This window comes from Papilio xuthus, unplaced genomic scaffold (assembly GCF_000836235.2).
Source record: "Papilio xuthus unplaced genomic scaffold, Pxut_1.1 DF826776.1, whole genome shotgun sequence".
Taxonomy (NCBI): Eukaryota; Metazoa; Arthropoda; class Insecta; order Lepidoptera; family Papilionidae; genus Papilio; species Papilio xuthus.
This window is the reverse complement of record NW_013531873.1, coordinates 587,608-608,446: the sequence shown is the minus strand read 5'-3', so window position 1 is coordinate 608,446 and position 20,839 is coordinate 587,608. Positions and strand designations below refer to the sequence as shown.

Genomic DNA, 20,839 nt, shown 5'->3' with positions numbered 1-20,839 from the left:
GAGATTTTTTATATTCCTGGTCACACTATCTTGTGTTCTATGTTCTGTGACGTGATAAGTCGTAGTCTAGATCATAGTTAGAACATCTATCACGTAACCTGTCACGCTGCGGGGTGATTAGTGCGGAGTGCCGACCAGTGTACCCTCTTACACGCTAATGCTGGAACAGGGAAAACTATAGAGTAGATACAGTTAAAATATTGACGATAAAGGTAACATGAAAATTAAAGGTTAAAACACGTGTCTGCCCTTTTAAAATAAATCATTCACTGTTACTTTGTCTTGGTTTTAATTGCTGTCTTTCTTCTTTCAGTTCAAATGTTAAATTAAATATATATATAAAAGAAAGTCATGTTAGTTACACTATTTATAACTCAAGAACGACTTTACCGATATGCCTGAAAATTGGTGAGGTAGCTTAGAGCCAGGAGACGGACATAGGATACTATTTATTTTTCTCGAATTCATGCCTTGAAGAGCTGCTTTTTATTTAACTTATCTTTGTATTTTCTGTATATCCACGAGGATGGACGGACGATAGCTAGTAGAATATGAAAATAGAGTAATGTGTTGTTTTTTTTAACATCCAAAACTATGTTTTACATAACAATAACAATTTTATATTGAAAATGACTATTAGGTTTTTTATAACATTAAATATCAATACAAACGCATCTTTTTAGACTTTTTTTACCTTTAATGTTTTAAACACCTTTTTTACGTTTCTGAAATGTCAGTTGAAAATAAATCTTTCTACAGTGTGTATATTCATTTTATCTTTTATTATTCTATTTTCCAAATTTTTCCTCGTTTCCTTAATTTATAATTTTAGTTTCCGTCGTCTTTATATTTTAATTTTAATAATCTAATTAAAAGGAGTAGGGTTTGGCAACCTCTGAGATGGGAGGATGACATAAAGATAGCAGCCCCATATTGGAGGAGAGTCGCACAAGACAACAATGGAAATGTTTAGAGGAGGCCTATGCCAAGAGGCACACTGAGATTAGGGACATTTTATAATTTTTTTAATACTTGTAACTACGAGTATATAATATCAAATAATTTCAGAATAAAGGGCTATATTATTATTAATCTAATGAAAATTTTAACGAATTCGACTCCATGCAACTCTCTGTCCATTTTCCAGTCCTGAAGGGTCGGTTTAAGTGGTAGAAAGAGACAACTGATCGGTCAAACATGTGCGAGAGAGACAGAATAGTGGGATTAAGGAATCTATGCAATTGTGATAGATATAATTCTCTTTAATATTAAATTGAATTATTAGAAAAGATTTGCTAAGAAAAAAACTGACTGATTTTAACTCTATGAGTCTTCGGGGAAGAATACGATATTTTTTGAACCTTATAAAACAGTCAAATAATTAGTTAAATCAACACCTAAGCTTGTCTATTATCTTCTATATATATATAAAAATCCTGCAGGTATTTTCGAATCCCGCCATGTACCAATGTGTTTTTCCATTTCCAATTTACATATGTACATTTATCCGATGATACGGTGAAGGAACATCGTGATGCTGCACATATCTGAGAAGAAATTCAAAGATATGTGTGAAGTCAACTCGCACTTGGTCAGGCGTAGGGTAGGCTCCGAGCCCCTCAGTGGGGACATATAGTGAGCTGTTGATGATATAAAAATCAATTGCTGTATGTAAGTCTCGCTAAAACTCGAGAACGGCTGAACGGATTTATCTTATCTTGGTTTTGAAATATTCGTGGAGGTCTAGTGAAGGTTTAAAAGGTGGGAAAAATTCGAATAATTTCCGGGAAAACACTAAAAACATCCCTTTTCTATTTCCCATGTAAACGTTTTCTAAATAAAATGTAGAGACAAAAGAGTAGAGTCTTTATTGGCTAATTATGTTTTTTTAATACAGTGTAGACGGAGTCGCGGGCGACAGCTAGCCTTCAATAATAAATAGTTTTTTTCGCACAAAATCACTGTTCATAATTACTGATAAGTTTTAGAATGAAGTTTGAGAACGTGGTTTATTTATATTTAACTAATAGGTTACCATGGCAACTGTCAGTTCAAAAAGCTTACTAAATACGAATGTTTAGATGGATTTTTGTAAGAAGGTATCACCAGAAAGGTTGCATGATGATGACATTTGGCATAGTAGAACATAGGAAGAACACGTAGGCTACTAATTAAGGTTTTTTTCGCTCAGACTAATGTAAGGGAAGTCCTTTGCTCCTTAAGTACAGGTCTAGTTAAGGAGGCAAGGCAACATCGAATTTTGTTTCGTTGTTTTTGTTTCTGATATTTAATCTTTCGAAAAAAGTAAAGCCGAGTGTTTTATCTAGTATCGCGCAACAAGTAACTAAATTTGAGTTTCTAGTTCCTTATAAAAATGTCTTTTTATTGTACCTCTTAGTTATTTCTCATATTAAATATTAAATTAATTAATTCTGACCATTATTACTTGTGAAATGCGGACTCGTGGTATCCTACTCTATGGGAGTCATAAGTGTAGAAAGAGAGGCAAATATAAAATTGTATTGGATAGAACGAGATGGGTAGAGAAATTAAGGATCTCTTCAAACGGTCAGTGGGAAGAAGGATGAATATGATATTTATATTAAAAAAGCTCAAGTCACAAAACATTTTTACGACCGTCATAGTATAAATATATCTGTCTCTTTCTATAGTATTGTGTAGTCATATCTTTTATCTCTTTCATGTAACGAAAGGTGACACGTCCTTGACATTTTATTTATGATTTAACTAACAATATAGATTTCTTTAAAAATGTAGAGCAAAGTAGGAATTAAAAAGACACAATTATTTACCTTCATTTCGATTTATCTGGAAAAAAAACAACTGTTATAATTGCTATTAAGTTGTTAAATGTAATGCAGTTACGACCTTTTCCGACAAGATCGCATCTCGCACTTTCAGCGAGAACTTATTGAAAACCTGTAGCTTTTATTATAATATGTAAACTAACTTAAACCTTAACACCATATTCATAGAGTTCAATTTCTCTTAAACGCAAAAGCTGTACAGGATTTCTTGAATCTACATTTTAAAATAAGTTCTACGTCCATTGAATAAGGTCTATATTTGAATTTCCTAGAAATTACTTATGTTAACGTCCAATATAAGTTGACCTTCCTCGCCCCTCTCACCGTGACGTAGCCGTTTTGCCAAAGGGGCACCGAACGTATATATCATGGCTCAACAATTCCTGGACGCATTCGAAGACAGATTTTTGAATTTGGAATTGTGCGTGGTAAAGTTTAGTCGGTCTTCAGGCGTCGAGAAGACAAGACGTTGGCTTTTGAATTCTAAATTTAATTTAATTTTCCATCTCTGAAGAGGATGGTGTAACTCCGACTTGTTTAAACAGAGTAAGTTTTTTTGTGTATTTTAAAAAGACAAGATATTTATTGCTTTTTGTCTAGTTTATTGCTTTTTTAATTTAAAGATTGTGTTAAAAATTGCTAGGATTAAAGATAATTGCAATTTTATTAAATTAAACTTAATTAGTAGCCTACGTGTTCTTCCAGACTATGTTCTACATCTATGACAAATTTCAATGAGATCCATGCAGTTGTTCTGGAGATATCTTCTAACAAACATCCATCTAAATGTAAGAGTTAAGCTTTATTGCTAAGTTTTATCTTTAAGTGCTAACTTCTAAGTTACGATCACTTTAAGTTACTTAGCTGTTACGCACTTCTAAAGCGCCCATAAAAGTATAAACGTGACTTATATACAGGATGTATTTTATTATATTAAGAGTGGTAGAACCCGCTTTAACATCTTCGCACGAGTTGGCTAGGTTCGCCCGGTGAAATACCACGACCACACAGAAAACAGGAGTGAAGTGGAAGCAATTCCGCGTTTCGTCTGATGAGTGTGCGTCCCGGAGGCCTAATTTAGTCCTCTTTCCCTTCCCACCCTTTTCTTATAAAGAAAGGATGGGAAGTGGAAGTGGACTTTCCAGATGAGAGGATGCATGGAAAGGGAAAATATTTTGTTTCTGTGCATCCTCTCCTCCGTCGATTAAAGGTAGGCAACGCATATGCAATTGCGTATGTTTATGGGCAACGGTGACTTCGCTACTTCAGCGATTTCAGGTGGCCGCTCGCTCGTTTGCCACCTTATAATATAAAAAAAATATACGTCTTGAAAAAAAAAGAAAAGAACATTTCATGAAAATATATACCAAATCAGTCTTAGATATTTGTTTTTTTAACTGACTTCAAAAACGAGGAAGAATTCAGTTTGTACGTTTTTTTTAGTTACTTTGTAACTCCGCTCTTGTTTTGACCAATGTTCATTATTCCCTTTTTATTCGAAAGGTACTGCGTGTTTTTGTTCGTTTGTATGTTTGACTGGCTGTCAGCCGCGACTACGTCCGAGCGGAATTAAAAAAAGTAGCCTATGTTTTCTTCCAGGCTATGTTCTATATGTATGACAAATTTCATTAAAATCCGTTCAGTCGTTCTTGAGATATTTTCATTTATAATATTAGTAAGTATAGAATGGGATTTTGGTCTCAAAACCCCACTATCAGTCATTCTATCGTATTTTTACAGTAAGCATTTTCTTCGTACACATTTATGAAAGAAAAGCTTTATCTTTTATTTTAGTATTTACTGTATTCTTCGGAGATTGAAGGATATGCCGCGGATCAAAGGAAATATGATAGCGAAGTTTATTCTCGTGGGAAATTAACTTTAAAGCTTTAATCCATTGTCTTGATTGATTAATATTTTTTATTAATCTATTCTTTCATCGTTGATAGCTATAAAATAGATAAGATGGAGCTTGGAGCCTACCCTAAGTTAAGGGTGATTAGGCCATAGTCAACTACGCCGACCAAGTTATTTCACACATATCTTTGAATTTCTTCTCAGATATGTACAGCATCACGATGTTTTCCTTCACCGTAACTTCGGATAAATGTACATATGTAAATCGGAAATGGAAAAACACATTGGTACATGGCGGGATTCGAACCCAGGACCTGCAGATTGCAAGTCAAGTTCTTATCCCCTGAATTGAAAAATTTCCTTCGCAAACATGATGCATTTGGATTGTTGATAATGAACAAAAACTTTTTTAAATCTTGTCTATCTGTCTGTGTGGGGCATACTATGAAGGCTCCTTTTTGTGGTTTTATCCTGTGCCAAGGAAGTCGATGTGCCGAAGAAGTGGATAAATGCTAGTCTTAAATAATTAAAATATTTATTTTAGGGTTCCGTACCTCACAGGAAAAAAAACGTAACTCTTATAGGTTCTCTTTGTTGTCTGTGCGTCTGTCCTTTAAGACCCTTTTTCTCAACGCGTGATGGTATCAAGCTGGAATTTATTTATAAGAAATAAATAATAGTTTAAAAATATATATGTATAAACGATTGTAGTCAGTTTATAATATATATATAAATAAATTTATTAGAAAATAAATTTACAGTAAATTATAACAACACTTCAATAAAAGAGAGTAAAACCAAATTAAATTCTGTTGTCTGTATTTTAAATTCATTTTAAAACAGATTAAAACGAGCGTGATTTAAATTTAAAGAGGCGAATTAATATTATCTGTACCGGAGAAACGGAAGCGACAGCCGCCATATTGCTCGTCGTTAGCGCTTCCATTTCCGGCGGCCATTTTGATTTGTGACGTTACTTAATGCTGCCAATTTTACAGCTCGCTAACTTTGTATTATAGTTGTTCAATTGTTTTTTGATTTCTTTATCTTTTTAAAACTTTCTCAATGTTGTAGAGTCTCTTATTTATTGTTCAAAAGTAAGTAAAGGCAAGATACTTATAGCTATTTTCTTTTGCATTCGCAATAAACTATCTGACTAATATTATAAATGCGAATGTTTACATGGATGTTTGTTTGAAGGTATCTCCGGAATGGCTAAACGAATCTCGATGAATTTTGGCATAGATCCAGAACATAGTCTGGAAGAACACATAGGCTAGTTATTAAGATTTTTTTAATTCTACGCGGACGGAGTCGAGGGCTTTTTTCTTGCACCTATGTTGCTTTTATGTACAGTAAACCTTTGGAACAAATAGGATTATATTATAAGGTAGCAAACAAGCAATCGCCAACATTGTATTCGCAAACATTGCGAAATGACGGTCGCTTATGGACATCTGTAATTGCAGATGCGTTGCCTACCTATAATCGACAGAGGAGGAGACATACTGAAAGAGAATATTTCTCCTTCCTATGCGTCTTCTCCTTCATCAAATCCACTTCCCATCTTTTATTAGAAAAGGATGGAAAGGGAAGGTGGACTTAAATTAGATCTTCTAGCACACTCAACAGATTGTATGCGAAATTGCTTCCACTTGACGTCTGTCTTCTGTGTGGTCGTAGTATTCCATTGTTTAAGGCCTATTCGTGCAACAGATGTGGCCCCTACCACTGTTAATACACATCAAACAGCGCTATCTAACGACAAAGTATAAATCTATTCTGTTTCCAGGTGTATCCAGTTGTCAAGATGGGTGCGGCATCGGACGGTTTCGGTTGGCGTGCTCGTATCGACGCCTGTCGGGAATCGAGGAAACTAGTGCTTGTCATCGTCGCTATAGCGTTGCTGCTCGACAATATGCTGCTTACAACTGTCGGTGAGTTTTTGTATTATGGTAAGAGACGAACCGCATCGTGTATACCTCACAATGATCCGCAAATCAACTCACATGTGAAACAAATCAGTGAATCGGGTCATAGCTCAATTTGTACCTGTATAGTTGTGATTTGAATTTCGAACGGCTAACTGTGAGTCAGCAGTTAGCTCGCGGTTTTACTGTTCATATAGTACAACGCATTTAGCATTGAGCTTTAGTTGTTGAGTCGTAGATCATCCGTTCAAGCCTATGTGAGCTTTTGAGCCGGTTTAGGGATGATTTAAACACGTGTAAGCTATACTTATCTCTTAACATACTAATATTTTAAATGCGAATGTTTAGATGGATGGTTTATTTGAAGGTATCTCCAGAACGGCTGCATCTTGATGAAATTTAACATACATACATAGTCTGGAAGAACACATAGGCTAGTTACATTTTTTTAATCTATTGCGGACGTAGGTGCGGGCGACCGGTTAATTCATATTTAAAAGTACTATAGACAAAGTCAGAGACAATGATATAAGCTTTTGTTTTGTAGCTGACAGTAAATTTACCGATGTATATTAATATTTTTTATTTGTAACGTGATATTTCTAAACAAAAATAACTATATATTTATATCTTAAATCATGAATCTCGTATGAAATATTCATTATGTACGGAATCCATTTAAGAAAGGCGAGAAAAGATCGAAACATCTAATGAATTAGTGATGAGCCACTTAACTGATTGGGGCGGCCATCTTGAATTTGCAGACGTCAATGTTGAAAGAAAAAATGGCGGACAATTTATACGAGTCACAGGTAATAAAGAGAAATAACGATATCGGGATTAATTTTAAATAAACTGTATGTTACTAATATTATAAATGCGAATATTCAGATGGATAGATGGATGTTTGTTTGAAGGTATCTTTAAAACGGCTGCATAGATCTCGTTAAAATTTGGCATAGATGTAGAACATAGCCTGGAAGAACGCAGCCTACTGATTAAGCTTTTATTCAAATTTGCGCAGATGGAGTCACGGGCAACAAGTAGTTTTGTATAAATGTTTAGATGGTTTAAAAAAATGAGTCAGGATATATGTTCGCGATAAACTCCGAAACTACAGAAGCGATTCTTATCAAATTTTATAAGCAATTTTAATTAAGTTCAGCTTAGAAGATAGTATAGTTTTTATCTCGATTATTGATCTATTTTTTTTTAATTCCGCGAGAATGCAGTCGCGGGCGACAGCTAATCTATATTACTAGCTGTCGCCCGCGACTCTATCCGCGCGGGATTAAAAATAGATGTTGGCCGATTGTCAGACCTACTCAATATGCTCACAAAATTACATGAGAATCGGTCAAGTTTCGGAGGAGTATGGGAACGAAAATTGTGACACGAAAACTGTGTACTGTGTTATTTGCTTTGTAGACTTTCATTAGTATAATTATAACTATTTTCTGCAAAGAAATCCCCGTACTTTTATCATTAACATAGTTCTAAAAGGGTCTTTGTACATCAAAGGTACAAAGCAAAGGAATAGTAGAAATTTTACCCTTTGCACGGCTAAATACTTACTTGTGGTCTGTGTCGGGCTTAGAGTAGGGTAGGGTGACCGTGATTTTTATATTTTAGTTCGGGATTTCATTACAAACATCTTACTAATATTATAAACTAGCTTTCGCCCGCAACTCCGTCCGCGTGGATAAATAAAAAAACTTAATTAGTGTATCCCAACCATCCATCTAAACATTCGCATTTATAATATTAGTGAGTTAAATAAAAAGCAACTCTTCAGCATATAAATTAAAAAAATGAATGAATAGTATCCTATGTCCGTCTTCTGACTCTAAGCTACCTCCTCATCAATTTTCAGGCATATCGGTAAATCCGTTCTTGAGTTATAAATAGTGTAACTAACACCACTTTCTTTTATATAAAAGATATAGATTGTAAAAGTTTGGATAGATAGACTTGAGTTACAAGGTATTTCAAGAAAGGCTTAACAGATCTTGATGAAATTTGACATAGATGTAGAACATAGTCTAGAAGAACACATAGACTAACAATACCGCGGAGATGCAGTCGCGGGCGACAACTATTTTATAATAAAGCAGTGGTCACCTCGCTATTTAAGCGAATTCAAGATGGCTCGATGTAAGAAAGGGGAGTGGAAATAAAAATAATGTAAGATAGGCCAATATTGGAAGAGAAAAACTGTTGCGTCAATCCCTACCTCATTGGGATAAAGACTGAGAGATGAAAAGGCTCTATAATATAATTAAACAACTGTAGAAACTCTTTGGAAAGTAATTGAGTTGTCAAAGCGTCCATTTAACACCTCTTTCTGCGATAACTCTGACCGGAAGTGGGGCAATTTCCCCTTCGGCGAGATCAAAGTGAAATTCACTTAGCCGCCTCATCAAAAGCGACGCTTGATAGTGTTGTGAAAGAGAGTTATCGATATGGTTGTCGATATAATTGCTGAATCTGGCATGCATTATTACGTTGGCGTTGTAAAGTATCCGGTTTTTATTATTAAGACAATTTATCATTGACCAAAACTTCATGGGTATAAAATTTTTTTGTAGTAGACCATCAAAAAGAGAAAAGTTGCATATTTGGGCCATGTCGTTCTACACGAAAAATTTGAACTTCTTCAACTTTTAATGATGGGAAAATCGCAGGCAGAAGACGAGTTGGAAGAAGGAGAAAGTCATGGCTGAGAAACATCCGGAAATGCACCGCTATTTCGAGCGTTCAACAACTTTTTCGCTTGGCACAGGACAGAAAAAGGTTCCCTGAGCTGGCCAACCTTCAGTAATGGAGAGGCATTAGAAAAAGAAGAAGTCTAGTTATTGGGTTTTATGTAAATAAAACAAACAATATTGCCGGTCCAAATGTATAGAAAATTAATTAGAAAAGTAACCTTGCCCATACCTCGAAATTTTCACATTCTTTTACTTATAAGATTTTTTTTCTAAATTCATCGGTTTATCGATATTTACTTCACATCACTAGTATATCATAGTCAAAGTTGGTGCTCACTACAAATTGCATTGCCCTCACCCGCCGCTCTACCAACGAACGTTTTGATATCGCGCGACACAGATAATGTCATTAGTGAAGTCAGAAATTGTTGTTTTACTCAATTTAAGTTGAATTTATACTGTATTTTATTACTCTGTGACAATTTAGTTAAATATTAAATTTTTTATTCATTTATATTTGTCCATAGACATACGCAATTGCGCATATGCGTTGCCTACCTTTAATCTACATAGGAGGTGACAGAAACATTTCCGCCTTTTTCTTATGAAGAAATAGTAGCAAGGGAAAGAGAACTAAAAGTAGGTCTCCAGCACACTCATCAGACGAAACGAGGAATTGATTCACGCCTGATTTTCTCCTTTCCATCTCTTTTTTTAATGGTCAAAATATTTATTAAGTATGATTATTAATCAAATGAGAAAACTCTTTGATTAAATTCAATCAAACATCTTCAAGAAAAACCGATGTTTTTATTCGGTTAATTGAATTGGGTCATCGACAACACTGGTACGGAATGAACTGTCAAACGCATAAACACTTGAACATCGCAGCGCGCTCGTACATCGTAATCGAATCGACGATTGACGGAAATATTCCTCCCTTTTTATGAATATGCACATAATAATGTTCATTTAATATCGATGATTTCTCTCATTTTAATAAGCTATAGCTTAATTAATATACGTCATGTTATGAATTAAGGTGTCGCCGTGTGGCTGTCACCCCCGTCTCCGTCGCGAATCTATATATATAAAAGAAAGTCGTGTTAGTTACACTATTTATAACTCAAGAACGGCTTTACCGATATGCCTGAAAATTGGTGAGGAGGTAGCTTAGAGCCAGGAGACGGACATAGGATACTATTTTAATTTTTTTTTTCGAATTTATGCCGTGAAGAGCTGCTTTTTATTTAATTTACTAATATTGCAAATGCGAATGTTTAGATGGATGTGATGTGGAAGAATGGATGGGTGTTTGAAGATATCTCTAGAACGGCTGAATGGATCTCGATTAAATTTGGCATACGTATAGAACATAGTCTGAAAGAACACATAGGCTACACTAAGTTTTGTTTATAAGTCCGCGCGGACGGAGTTGCGGACGACAGCTAGTCTATATACATAAAAGAAAGTGGTGTTAGTTACACTATTTATAACTCAAGAACGGCTTTACCGATATGCCTGATTGGTGAGGAGGTAGCTTAGAGCCAGGAGACGGACATAGGATACTATTTTAATTTTTTTTTCGAATTTATGCCGTGAAGAGCTGCTTTTTATTTAATTTACTAATATTACAAATGCGAATGTTTAGATGTATTTGATGGGGATGAATGGATGGGTGTTTGAAGATATCTCTAGAACGGCTGAATGGATCTCGATTAAATTTGGCATACGTATAGAACATAGTCTGAAAGAACACATAGGCTACACTAAGTTTTTTTTATAAGTCCGCGCGGACGGAGTTGCGGACGACAGCTAGTCTATATATATAAAAGAAAGTGGTGTTAGTTACGCTATTTATAACTCAAGAACGGCTTTACCGATATGCCTGATTGGTGAGGAGGTAGCTTAGAGCCAGGAGACGGACATAGGACACTATTTTAATTTTTTTTTCGAATTTATACCTTGAAGAGCTGCTTATTATTTAACTTACTAATATTATAGCGAATGTCTAGATGGATGTGATGTGGATGGATGGGCTGGGCTACATTAATTAGGTTTTTTATATATCCACGCGGATTAAGTCGCGGGCGACAGATTTGTTACAAACTAAATTATTTCCTAAGCAAACACGTGCTGCATTAACATCAGTTGGTGACATATATCGTTATTATAGCTTAGTAGTTGACTATATTCCGAAGTGTAATTATTACCGGTAACAATAAACTAACAAAGAATCTAATGAATAGTCTTAAATCTATGATATAAAATAAAATATAAAAAAAAAACGAATAATTTACTCAAATATATTCTTAAAGGGACTCCTTTAGGCAAGGTCCCGAAGATACTGGCAGCGTTCCACCTTTGGCTATACTAATTCTTTGAAGCAGTTCTTTTGGTCAGTAGTTATGCTGACACATAGTCTATGTATGCGTAGAATATCTCTAACGGGCCGTTAAGCATGATACGGGCTATGCATTGTCGGAGAGAACCGTAAAATAAAATGTCCGTAAGGTCAAAGGAAGGTTAGGACATAAACCGTTATTACGGTCTTTGCTTTTTGTTAAGATAAAATTTCATTTATTTAATGTATATTTAATTTATTTAACAATTAACTAATATAAAAAAAATCTTATTATGAGCTTTCAAAATATATTTCTTTAAACAGCTTTATGGTTACACGGTTATTTTAGACGATTTTTTTTTATATTACAAGGTGGCAAACGAGCGAGCGGTCACCTGAAATCGCTGAAATAGCGAAGTGATCGTTGCCCATAGACATACGCAATTGCATACGCGTTGCCTACCTTTACTTTTTTTTGCTAGTGGTATTTTTCGAAAACTGTGTCGACAGACTTCGTAATTTAATCCGTCCCCTCTTAGTAATTAACCCTTATGACCTAAATCCTACTACATCATTTTCTACTTTATCTTAGCGCGTCATTTACTAATTTCCAGATAAAAATTTAACACTTTCAGTGCAACTAACTCGCCAACTTTAAGATATAAAAATTGGCATTAAATGTATTAAGGAAAAGAGGAAATAATAATTTATTTCAAGTAACATTTTTCATCATCATCAGCTCACTAAACGTCCCCACCGAGGGGCTCGGAGCCTACCCTAAGTTAAGTGTGATTAGGCCATAGTCAACCACGCTGACCAAGTGCAGTGACTTCGCACATATCTTTGAATTTCTTCTCAGATATGTGCACACGATGTTTTCCTTCACCGTAAGAACATCGGATAAATGTACATATGTAAATAGTAAATGGAAAAACACATTGGTACATGGCGGGATTCGAACCCAGGACCTGCAGATTGCAAGTCAAGTGCTTGACCACTGAACCACCGACGCTCCAGTAACATTTTTATAATTACAGTATTATTTATACATACAAAAATAATTTAATAAATGCATCAAACAATACCAATATTTTTAGGCACTGTCCGCTCGAAAAGTACGTAATTAGTGGCCTATGTGTTCTTCCAGACTATGTTCTACATCTATGACAAATTTCAGCGTGATCCGTTCAGTCGTTCCGGCGATACATTCAAACAGACATCCATCTAAACATTCGCATTTATAATATTACTAAGATAGGCTACATAAACGTCTAATATCACATCAACCTAGGCGACCTGGCGCTCTCACGTGTACGTGTGCACGCACCCAGTGTCTCCCTATCGGACAGTCGGGTTTCTTGCAAATATTCTAATATTTTCTTTACTTCCAGTACCAATAATCCCTGAGTTCCTGTATGACATTCGTCACCCGGACGCGCCGTTGTCAATGTCGCTGGATGACGTCACCGTGCCCCCGCCCCCGCCGACCCCCTACTGCCCCTGTCTTGAGAAGAATACCACTGTTGTATACGAGAATGTCACTCATTGTAAGTATTGAGGAGTACCACAGTCAATACGTTGTCAACCTGCCCTCTGACTACCTACGGATGAGCGGAATGCAGCAACATGCTACTGTTTTTATATTAGGAGGCATAAAACAAGCGTTAGCCGCGAAGATTACGATCCGATGAAATAGGGAAGCAATTGTGCATGGACATCCGGAATTGCTGATCTAATTCCTATCATTAATCGACAGAGACGTATTGAAAGAATATATCCCCTTCCTAAGCGTCCCCTCCTCCATCAAATCCCCTTCGAGGACACTCATCAGACTAAAGGTAGAATTATTTCCACGCCTGGTTTCTATGTTGTCGTGATATTGAATTTAAATCGACCCATTCGTGCAACAGATGTTCGCGTCTCCCCAATTTTACTCTGATTTACTTAGCAATCCTAATACAATTGTTTCTTGCAGTGAACCTGACAGCGGAGAGAGAGGAGCGTCATAAGGAATTGATTCACGAGACTGTGGCTGTGGGCGTGATGTTTGCCAGTAAGGCGATCGTACAACTCATTGCTAACCCATTCGTAGGACCACTGACACACAGGTACTTATAAACTTAAGACCTCTTTCCACCAGTCTAAGTAATAGAAAAAGTTTAGCGGGATTTTCTCTAAATCTATAGAATACTAGCTGTCGCCCGTGACTCCGTCCGCGCGGGATTAAAAATAGATGTTGGCCGATTCTCAGACCTACTCAATATGCTCACAAAATTTCATGAGAATCGGTCAAGCCGTTTCGGAGGAGTATGGAAACGAAAATTGTGACACGAGAATTTTATATACAAGATAATTTCTGCTAAGTTTGATTCTTACTTGTGATTTAATAATAATTTTTTTTTAATTTACAGAATCGGCTACAGTGTACCCATGTTTACTGGATTCATTTTGATGTTTTTGTCCACTTTGAGTAAGTCCTCCAAGTCTTAATAGGCAGTCATTTGTTTTTTTTTTAATTAACAAATGGTGTGATTTATTTTTTCGTCTTCCAGTCTTTGCATTCGGTCGTTCTTACGGCGTCCTGTTCGTTGCCCGGGCGCTGCAAGGTATAGGATCTTCCTGTTCGTCTGTTTCCGGAATGGGAATGCTGGCTGAAAGATATCCTGATGATAAGGTGAGAAACTGCCTTACGTACACGGGATGTCTATAATGATCCAATTAGACCCCCTACAGTCTACGGACTCGGCGAAGAAATGTAGCAGTAGGGGGTTCTAACCAGTACAATTTTGTAAGGGGTCTACTAGAAATTAATATTTGAGACACTGATGTTTACTTCTTCCTTTAGGAACGTGGCAACGCGATGGGTATAGCTCTTGGAGGTCTGGCACTAGGGGTCCTGATTGGCCCCCCTTTTGGAGGTCTGATGTACGAGTTCGTCGGGAAGACTGCTCCTTTCCTGATGCTGTCTGCTCTTGCGTTGGGCGATGGATGTAAGATTTGTGCTTTTACTAATGTAAAATTCATGACTAATCAGTGCTTTCATAAAGTTTAGCAGGCTATTGCATAAGAGCTAGCCTACACTGACCTCACATTGAGGACTATTGGGGCTTGAACTTGCCATAAATCCTCAATCAACCACAACCCCACTGTCTTAAGTGCGCACTTTCAACACACCTATAAATTTATTCGTATTTTTTTATTTGTGGCCATTTGTAATGTTATAAATGTATTTCTGTGTACCCTAGTACTGCAACTGATGATTCTGCAGCCGGGTGTGGTGCGGCAGGAGACGGAGCCACCTTCACTACGCGATCTGGTCACCGATCCTTATATCCTGGTAGCTGCTGGTAAGATCAGATAGATTAGTTTAAGTCTTTAAGTTTAATTTGATAATTCAATGGCGATAAAGCATTACGTGCTCCACAAATGGCCGGCTTGCATGGAGCCATGCGACATTCTTATTCACCTGGCGAACATCTAATGGACAGGAAAGGTGGATTTGGCGGTGGAAAGGATTTTAGGAAAGGGCAAAATATTCCTTATCTAAACATGCTCATCTTCCAAACGGATTATAAATCGGCAACCTTCTACGTCATCGTCACTTCATTCAGTGGTATTAAGTGACCGCTTGCTCACTTTCTACCCTTCTAAATTCTAGGAGCGATAACTTTCGCCAACGTTGGTATAGCAATGTTAGAACCGAGTCTACCAATCTGGATGGCGGACACGATGGAGGCGCGCCGTTGGCAACAAGGAGTCGCTTTCTTACCCGCCAGCATCTGTTATCTTATTGGTAAGTTGGAAATAAAAGCTCTATAAGGAGGTTTTATAATTTCATCCAGCTAGCATTTGCAACTTTATTCTATGGTATTAAAAAGTAAAAATAAAGAAAGAAGGTTTCAAGACCTCCATTGAGACAGTATTTCTGATAACTTTTTAAAATGTTGCTTTTATTCAGCTAGCATTTTTTAACATATTTATAGTCTGTTTTTGAGACAAGAGGTGTCTTTTGGAGCATAGATTGTTGGTTTTATTATGTTTATAGGTACCAATTTATTCGGACCTCTCGGACATAAAATGGGTCGTTGGCTGGCAGCTCTTTCTGGACTGATCATTATTGGATTATGCTTAATATTGGTGAGTTTAAAATGCATGAAAATTATCTTAATACGCTAATATTGTTAAATTTCAACACATTTTTTCAGTTTGACTATAGTTTTATCTGATCTTAATACATTTTTAAACAAATTTTACGTAAATGAAAAGTCAAAGGTACATTACTTAACCCGTATGGCATTCTAGATTCCAATGGCACGTAAACTGGAGCATCTGATCATACCTAACGCTGGACTGGGCTTTGCTATTGGTATGGTTGATTCATCTATGATGCCAGAGCTTGGTTTCCTGGTAGACATCCGTCATGCTGCTGTCTACGGCTCTGTGTACGCTATTGGTGATACTGCGTTCTGTTTGGGATATGCTGTTGGTAAGTTTTAGACATTATTAGTTAGAATTATTTAGCGCGAATCGCTTTTGTTACAAAGTCAAGTGTCAGAATGATTAGTGAGGGGACATAAACGTTGACATCTTGGTAAGGCTAGTGTTGGTACACCGGCACAGTGTCGGTTTTTCTTCCTAACATAAGTATGATATTCTGTGATATTGTGGAATTGAATTCAGAAGCACTTGTACGAAAGCATCCTTTTCATCTTCATTGATAAATAGCTATAATATAACAGTATTTTTGGTTGGGTGTTTCAGAAGTAAAAATTCGTAGTATAATTTTACTCCTTAGTTTATAAGAAAACATTTTCTCAATTCCTCATTATGTGACGTGATTATTTAACTAAATCAATAACAGTACTTTTAGATATATGTTTTGCTTTTTTTTTTCTTTTTGAAACCATCCGTTTATTTTAGATAATACCATAAACGATTTACCTTTTTAAGCTCATGATTCCTTAATATTTTGTGACTTTTAAAAGTACCACAGATTTTTATCATCATCATCAGCTCACTATACGTCCCCACTAAGGGGCTCGGAGCCTACCCTAAGTTAACGGTGATTAGGCCATAGTCAACCACGCTGGCCAAGTGCAGTGACTTCACACATATCTTTGAATTTCTTCTCAGATATGTGTAGGTTGCAGATTTTTATAGTCAGCTATATTTCATGTCATTTGATTGACTTTCAGGTCCTGCATTCTCTGGTGCCCTAGTAAACAGTATTGGATTTGAATGGATGCTGGTCATCATTGCACTACTGAACTTTGCATACGCACCCTGTCTGTTGATGTTGAGGTCTCCACCGGCTAGAGATGAGAAGCAGGTAAGATATTAGAAATGTTTTTACCTAATCATAGATGGCGCTGTTTTTAATTTTAAAACAAGAATATTTATTCAACGTTTTTATGACGTTTGAAAGAGACATTAAAATATTTTAGTTATCAAGATGAACTTAATTTGGAATTGATTGGAGTTGAACTAACATTTTATGAATGAAATCTGTTAATTTGTAATTCATAATTTATATTTTGTTAGTTTTAAATCTTACTAATATTATAAATGCGAATGTTTAGATGGATGTTTGTTAGAAGGTATCTCCAGAACTTCTGAACGGATCTTACTGAAATTTGGCATACATATAGATAGTCTGGAAGAACTTTTTATACCGCGCGTACAGACTCGCAGGCAACCGCTAGTTTGATTGATAAATATACCAAATTCCCCAATAAAACAATCTACAATCAGTCAGGTTTATTAGTATATTATTGTTAGGAAGAAAAACCGACACAGTGCCGGTGTATCACAACACTAGTATTAAAATATCAACGTTTATGTCCCCTCACTAATCATTCTGACACTTGACTTTGTAACGAAAGCGATTCGCGTCAAATGATTCTAATTTATAATGTCTTCTATTTTCAATAATAGTTTGCAATATTAACTATATTATGTTTTATCTTCTAGAGTTTAATTATAAGCGACAAATCATCTGTACGCTATGTGACTTATCAGAATGAGGAAGAAGAATAGACGCATGACCGCCATCTTGGAACCCGCCCGTTTCTAACTTTTTAAACAAACAAATTAAACGAAATGATATTTTATTATATCTATATATAGTATTATATACTTAAATGCTGTATTTTGTTGAAAATTCTACAAAAAAAACAAAAAAATTATAAAAATATAAAAAAAATCTAGTGCATGTTAGTTACTAAAATGCGTATTTTACATATAATATATAGGAAATATATGTTTACTGTAGTTAAGACTATATTATATTAGAAACTATATATAATTTATGACCAATTTTCAATTTTAATTTAATTATCTTCACTTATCTTTAATGATTTACAATCAGTCAGTATTAATTTCTAGTCGCGTATTTATTACTGTTTTTTAAATAAAAAAAAATTAAAAACGAAAACTGTCAGACCGACAGAATATTGTATATTGTGGCCATCACTAGATTATCCAAAATAACAAGTAATGCTAGTAATGCTATTTTATGTTAGTGTAAACCGGTGGTTCCCAAACTTATTTTGTCTACTGCCCACTTTGAGAATAAATATATTTTTAGCGCTTCCATATTTTCACATATTTAAAAACCACTATAACTTCAAATTAAATTAATTAATTATTGTGACCTATATATGTATATTAACGGAGAATTATAAAGGAAACTTTTACTATAACCCGCAACTTGAGACCTGTAGCGCTCACAAGGTGGCGTTATCGCACACTTTGGGAAAGACTGGCATTATTAATCTTTATTACCTTTAATAAAATCATCATCAGCAATCGTGACTTTGACAATATTTTTTAATATAAAAACAATAATAATAATGTGTTTTAGACAATAAATATATAATTTGAACAACATATAAAGTAAGTTATATTAATAACAAGTTTTTATTGGTACGTACCATTTTTAATATACTCTGTCACGTTATTACAGCACTTTAATCGGTTTAAAGAAGTAGATTCCTAATTTAAAATATCTTTTAACATAATCAAAAATAACCTATATATTTTTAATACCTATATATATAAAAGAAAGTCGTGTTAGTAACACTATTTATAACTCAAGAACGGCTTTACCGATATACCTGAAAATTGATGAGGAGGTAGCTTAGATCCAGGAGACGGACATAGGATACTATTTATTCATTTGAAGAGCTGATTTTTATTTAACTTACTAATATTATAAATGCGAATGTTTAGATGGATGTGATGTAGATGGATGGGTATTTGAAGATATCTTTAGAACGGCTAAACGGATTTCGATTAAATTTGGCATACGTATAGAAAATAGTCTCAAAGAACACATAGGCTACACTAATTATGTTTTTTTATATATTCACGCGGATGGAGTAGCGGGCGACAGCTAGTATTTATTAAACTTTTAATCATCATAGTATCATATTAAATCAAATATGAATGGTTTTCATCAACATACGACAAAATATGAATAACATATAGCCTAATGTCATAATTCATTATCTGTACTAATATTATAAAGCGGAAGAGTTTGTTTAAATGCGCTTATCTTATTAACTACTGGTTCGATTTGAAGAATTCTTTTTTTGTTGGATAGTCCATTTATAAAGGTTTAAGGCTATATAACATTACGTTGCGACCAAAAGTTTTTTAATTCCGCGCGGACGGAATCGCGGGCGATAGTTAGTAAATATATATGTTGAATTACTATATAATTTATATTAGTAAAATAATGACTACATATATCCGCTTAAATCAGTAGTTTAGTAAAAATGTAAAGCAAAAATTATAGATATGGCTTCAAATGTCAATGGTACGGAATCTATTTTGACGCGTGTTTTCGTTACGAGTATTTTAAGCCTCATTTCCCATCCTTTTTTATGGAAAAGATAGGATTGGAAAGTGGATTTGATTGAGGAAGAAATATCAAATAGACGCATCTCCATCGATTAAAGGTAGGCGACGCATCTGCAATTGTAGATGTCTAATGGCAACGCGTCGCTTTAACGCGGCGAATTCAGGTTGCCGCATGGATGTTTGTCAATCTATATAAAAGAAAGTCGTGTTAATTACACTATTTATAACTCAAGAACGGCTTTACCGATATGGTTGAAAATTGATGACGAGGTAGCTTAGAGCCAGGAGACGGACATAGGATACTATTTATTCCTTTTTTTATAAAGAAAAACATGTTTTCTATTTATATTACTGTAAAAGAATATCATTCGATCTTATTCAACCGCGTCTTAGCAAGTCTGGATATTTTTAAGTATTTTTTTTCAACAAATTAAATCAACGAAAACACACGTTTTCTTTATCTGTGTATGGCTGCACAGATAATCTATAACGGTCGATATAAATTCATACCATAGACAATTTATTTTGCAATATTATTAGTAATAACTTGTCTTTGAGCAATAATAGTAGCTGTTTGATGTAGTTTGTAGATTTTAAAAATAATCACCATATCTTCCAATATTAGATGTTCGTGTTTATTACAAAATCTTTCGATATTTACATGATTTATATAAATATTTAATGTAGATGTAGTAAAGTTCATTAAGACATTCAAATTTCACATCGCCTACCATCATCATCAGCTATACGTCCCCACCGAGGGGCTCGGAGCCTACCCTAAGTTAAGGGTGATTATGCTATAACCTCATATAAGAGCGTCGGTGGCTCAGGGGTCAAGCACTTGACTTGCAATCTGCAGGTCCTGGGTTCGAATCCCGCCGTGTACTAATGTGTTTTTCCATTTCCGATTTACATATGTACATTTATCCGACGTTATGGTGAAGGAAAACATCGTGATGCTGCACATATCTGAGAAGTTCAAAGATATGTGTGAAGTCACTGCACTTGGTCAGCGTGGTTGATGGCCTAATCACCCTTAACTTAGGGTAGGCTCCGAGCCCCTCGGTGGGGACGTATAGTGAGCTGATGATGATGAGGCTATCGCTTTATTATTACGATCGCTTATCGCCTACCATATTCATTGATTATTCATATTTGATTTCTGTATAATATACAATAGCTGGAATGGGTCCTGTAAAACTTGTAATCTTTAATATTACTAAGTATTTTGTTTGTCTGAATGTTTCAAATAGCATTTAAGCACAAAACTATAAAGATACAAGATATTATTAATAAAAACTCTTTCGT

At 35.2% G+C, this 20,839-nt stretch overlaps 1 protein-coding gene across 1 annotated transcript; it reads left to right on the top strand.

Moving 5' to 3' along the window:
- Positions 1-3,290: 3,290 nt before the first annotated feature.
- Positions 3,291-17,749, top strand: LOC106122795 (Vesicular monoamine transporter). The gene is made up of 13 exons (XM_013318890.1): positions 3,291-3,374; positions 6,478-6,622; positions 13,060-13,215; positions 13,644-13,776; positions 14,080-14,138; positions 14,221-14,342; positions 14,514-14,658; positions 14,914-15,015; positions 15,327-15,461; positions 15,714-15,805; positions 15,971-16,154; positions 16,864-16,997; positions 17,639-17,749. Exons 2-13 carry the CDS (start codon positions 6,496-6,498, stop codon positions 17,702-17,704), a joined length of 1,455 nt encoding a protein of 484 aa, XP_013174344.1. The 5' UTR covers positions 3,291-3,374; positions 6,478-6,495; the 3' UTR covers positions 17,705-17,749.
- Positions 17,750-20,839: the final 3,090 nt, after the last annotated feature.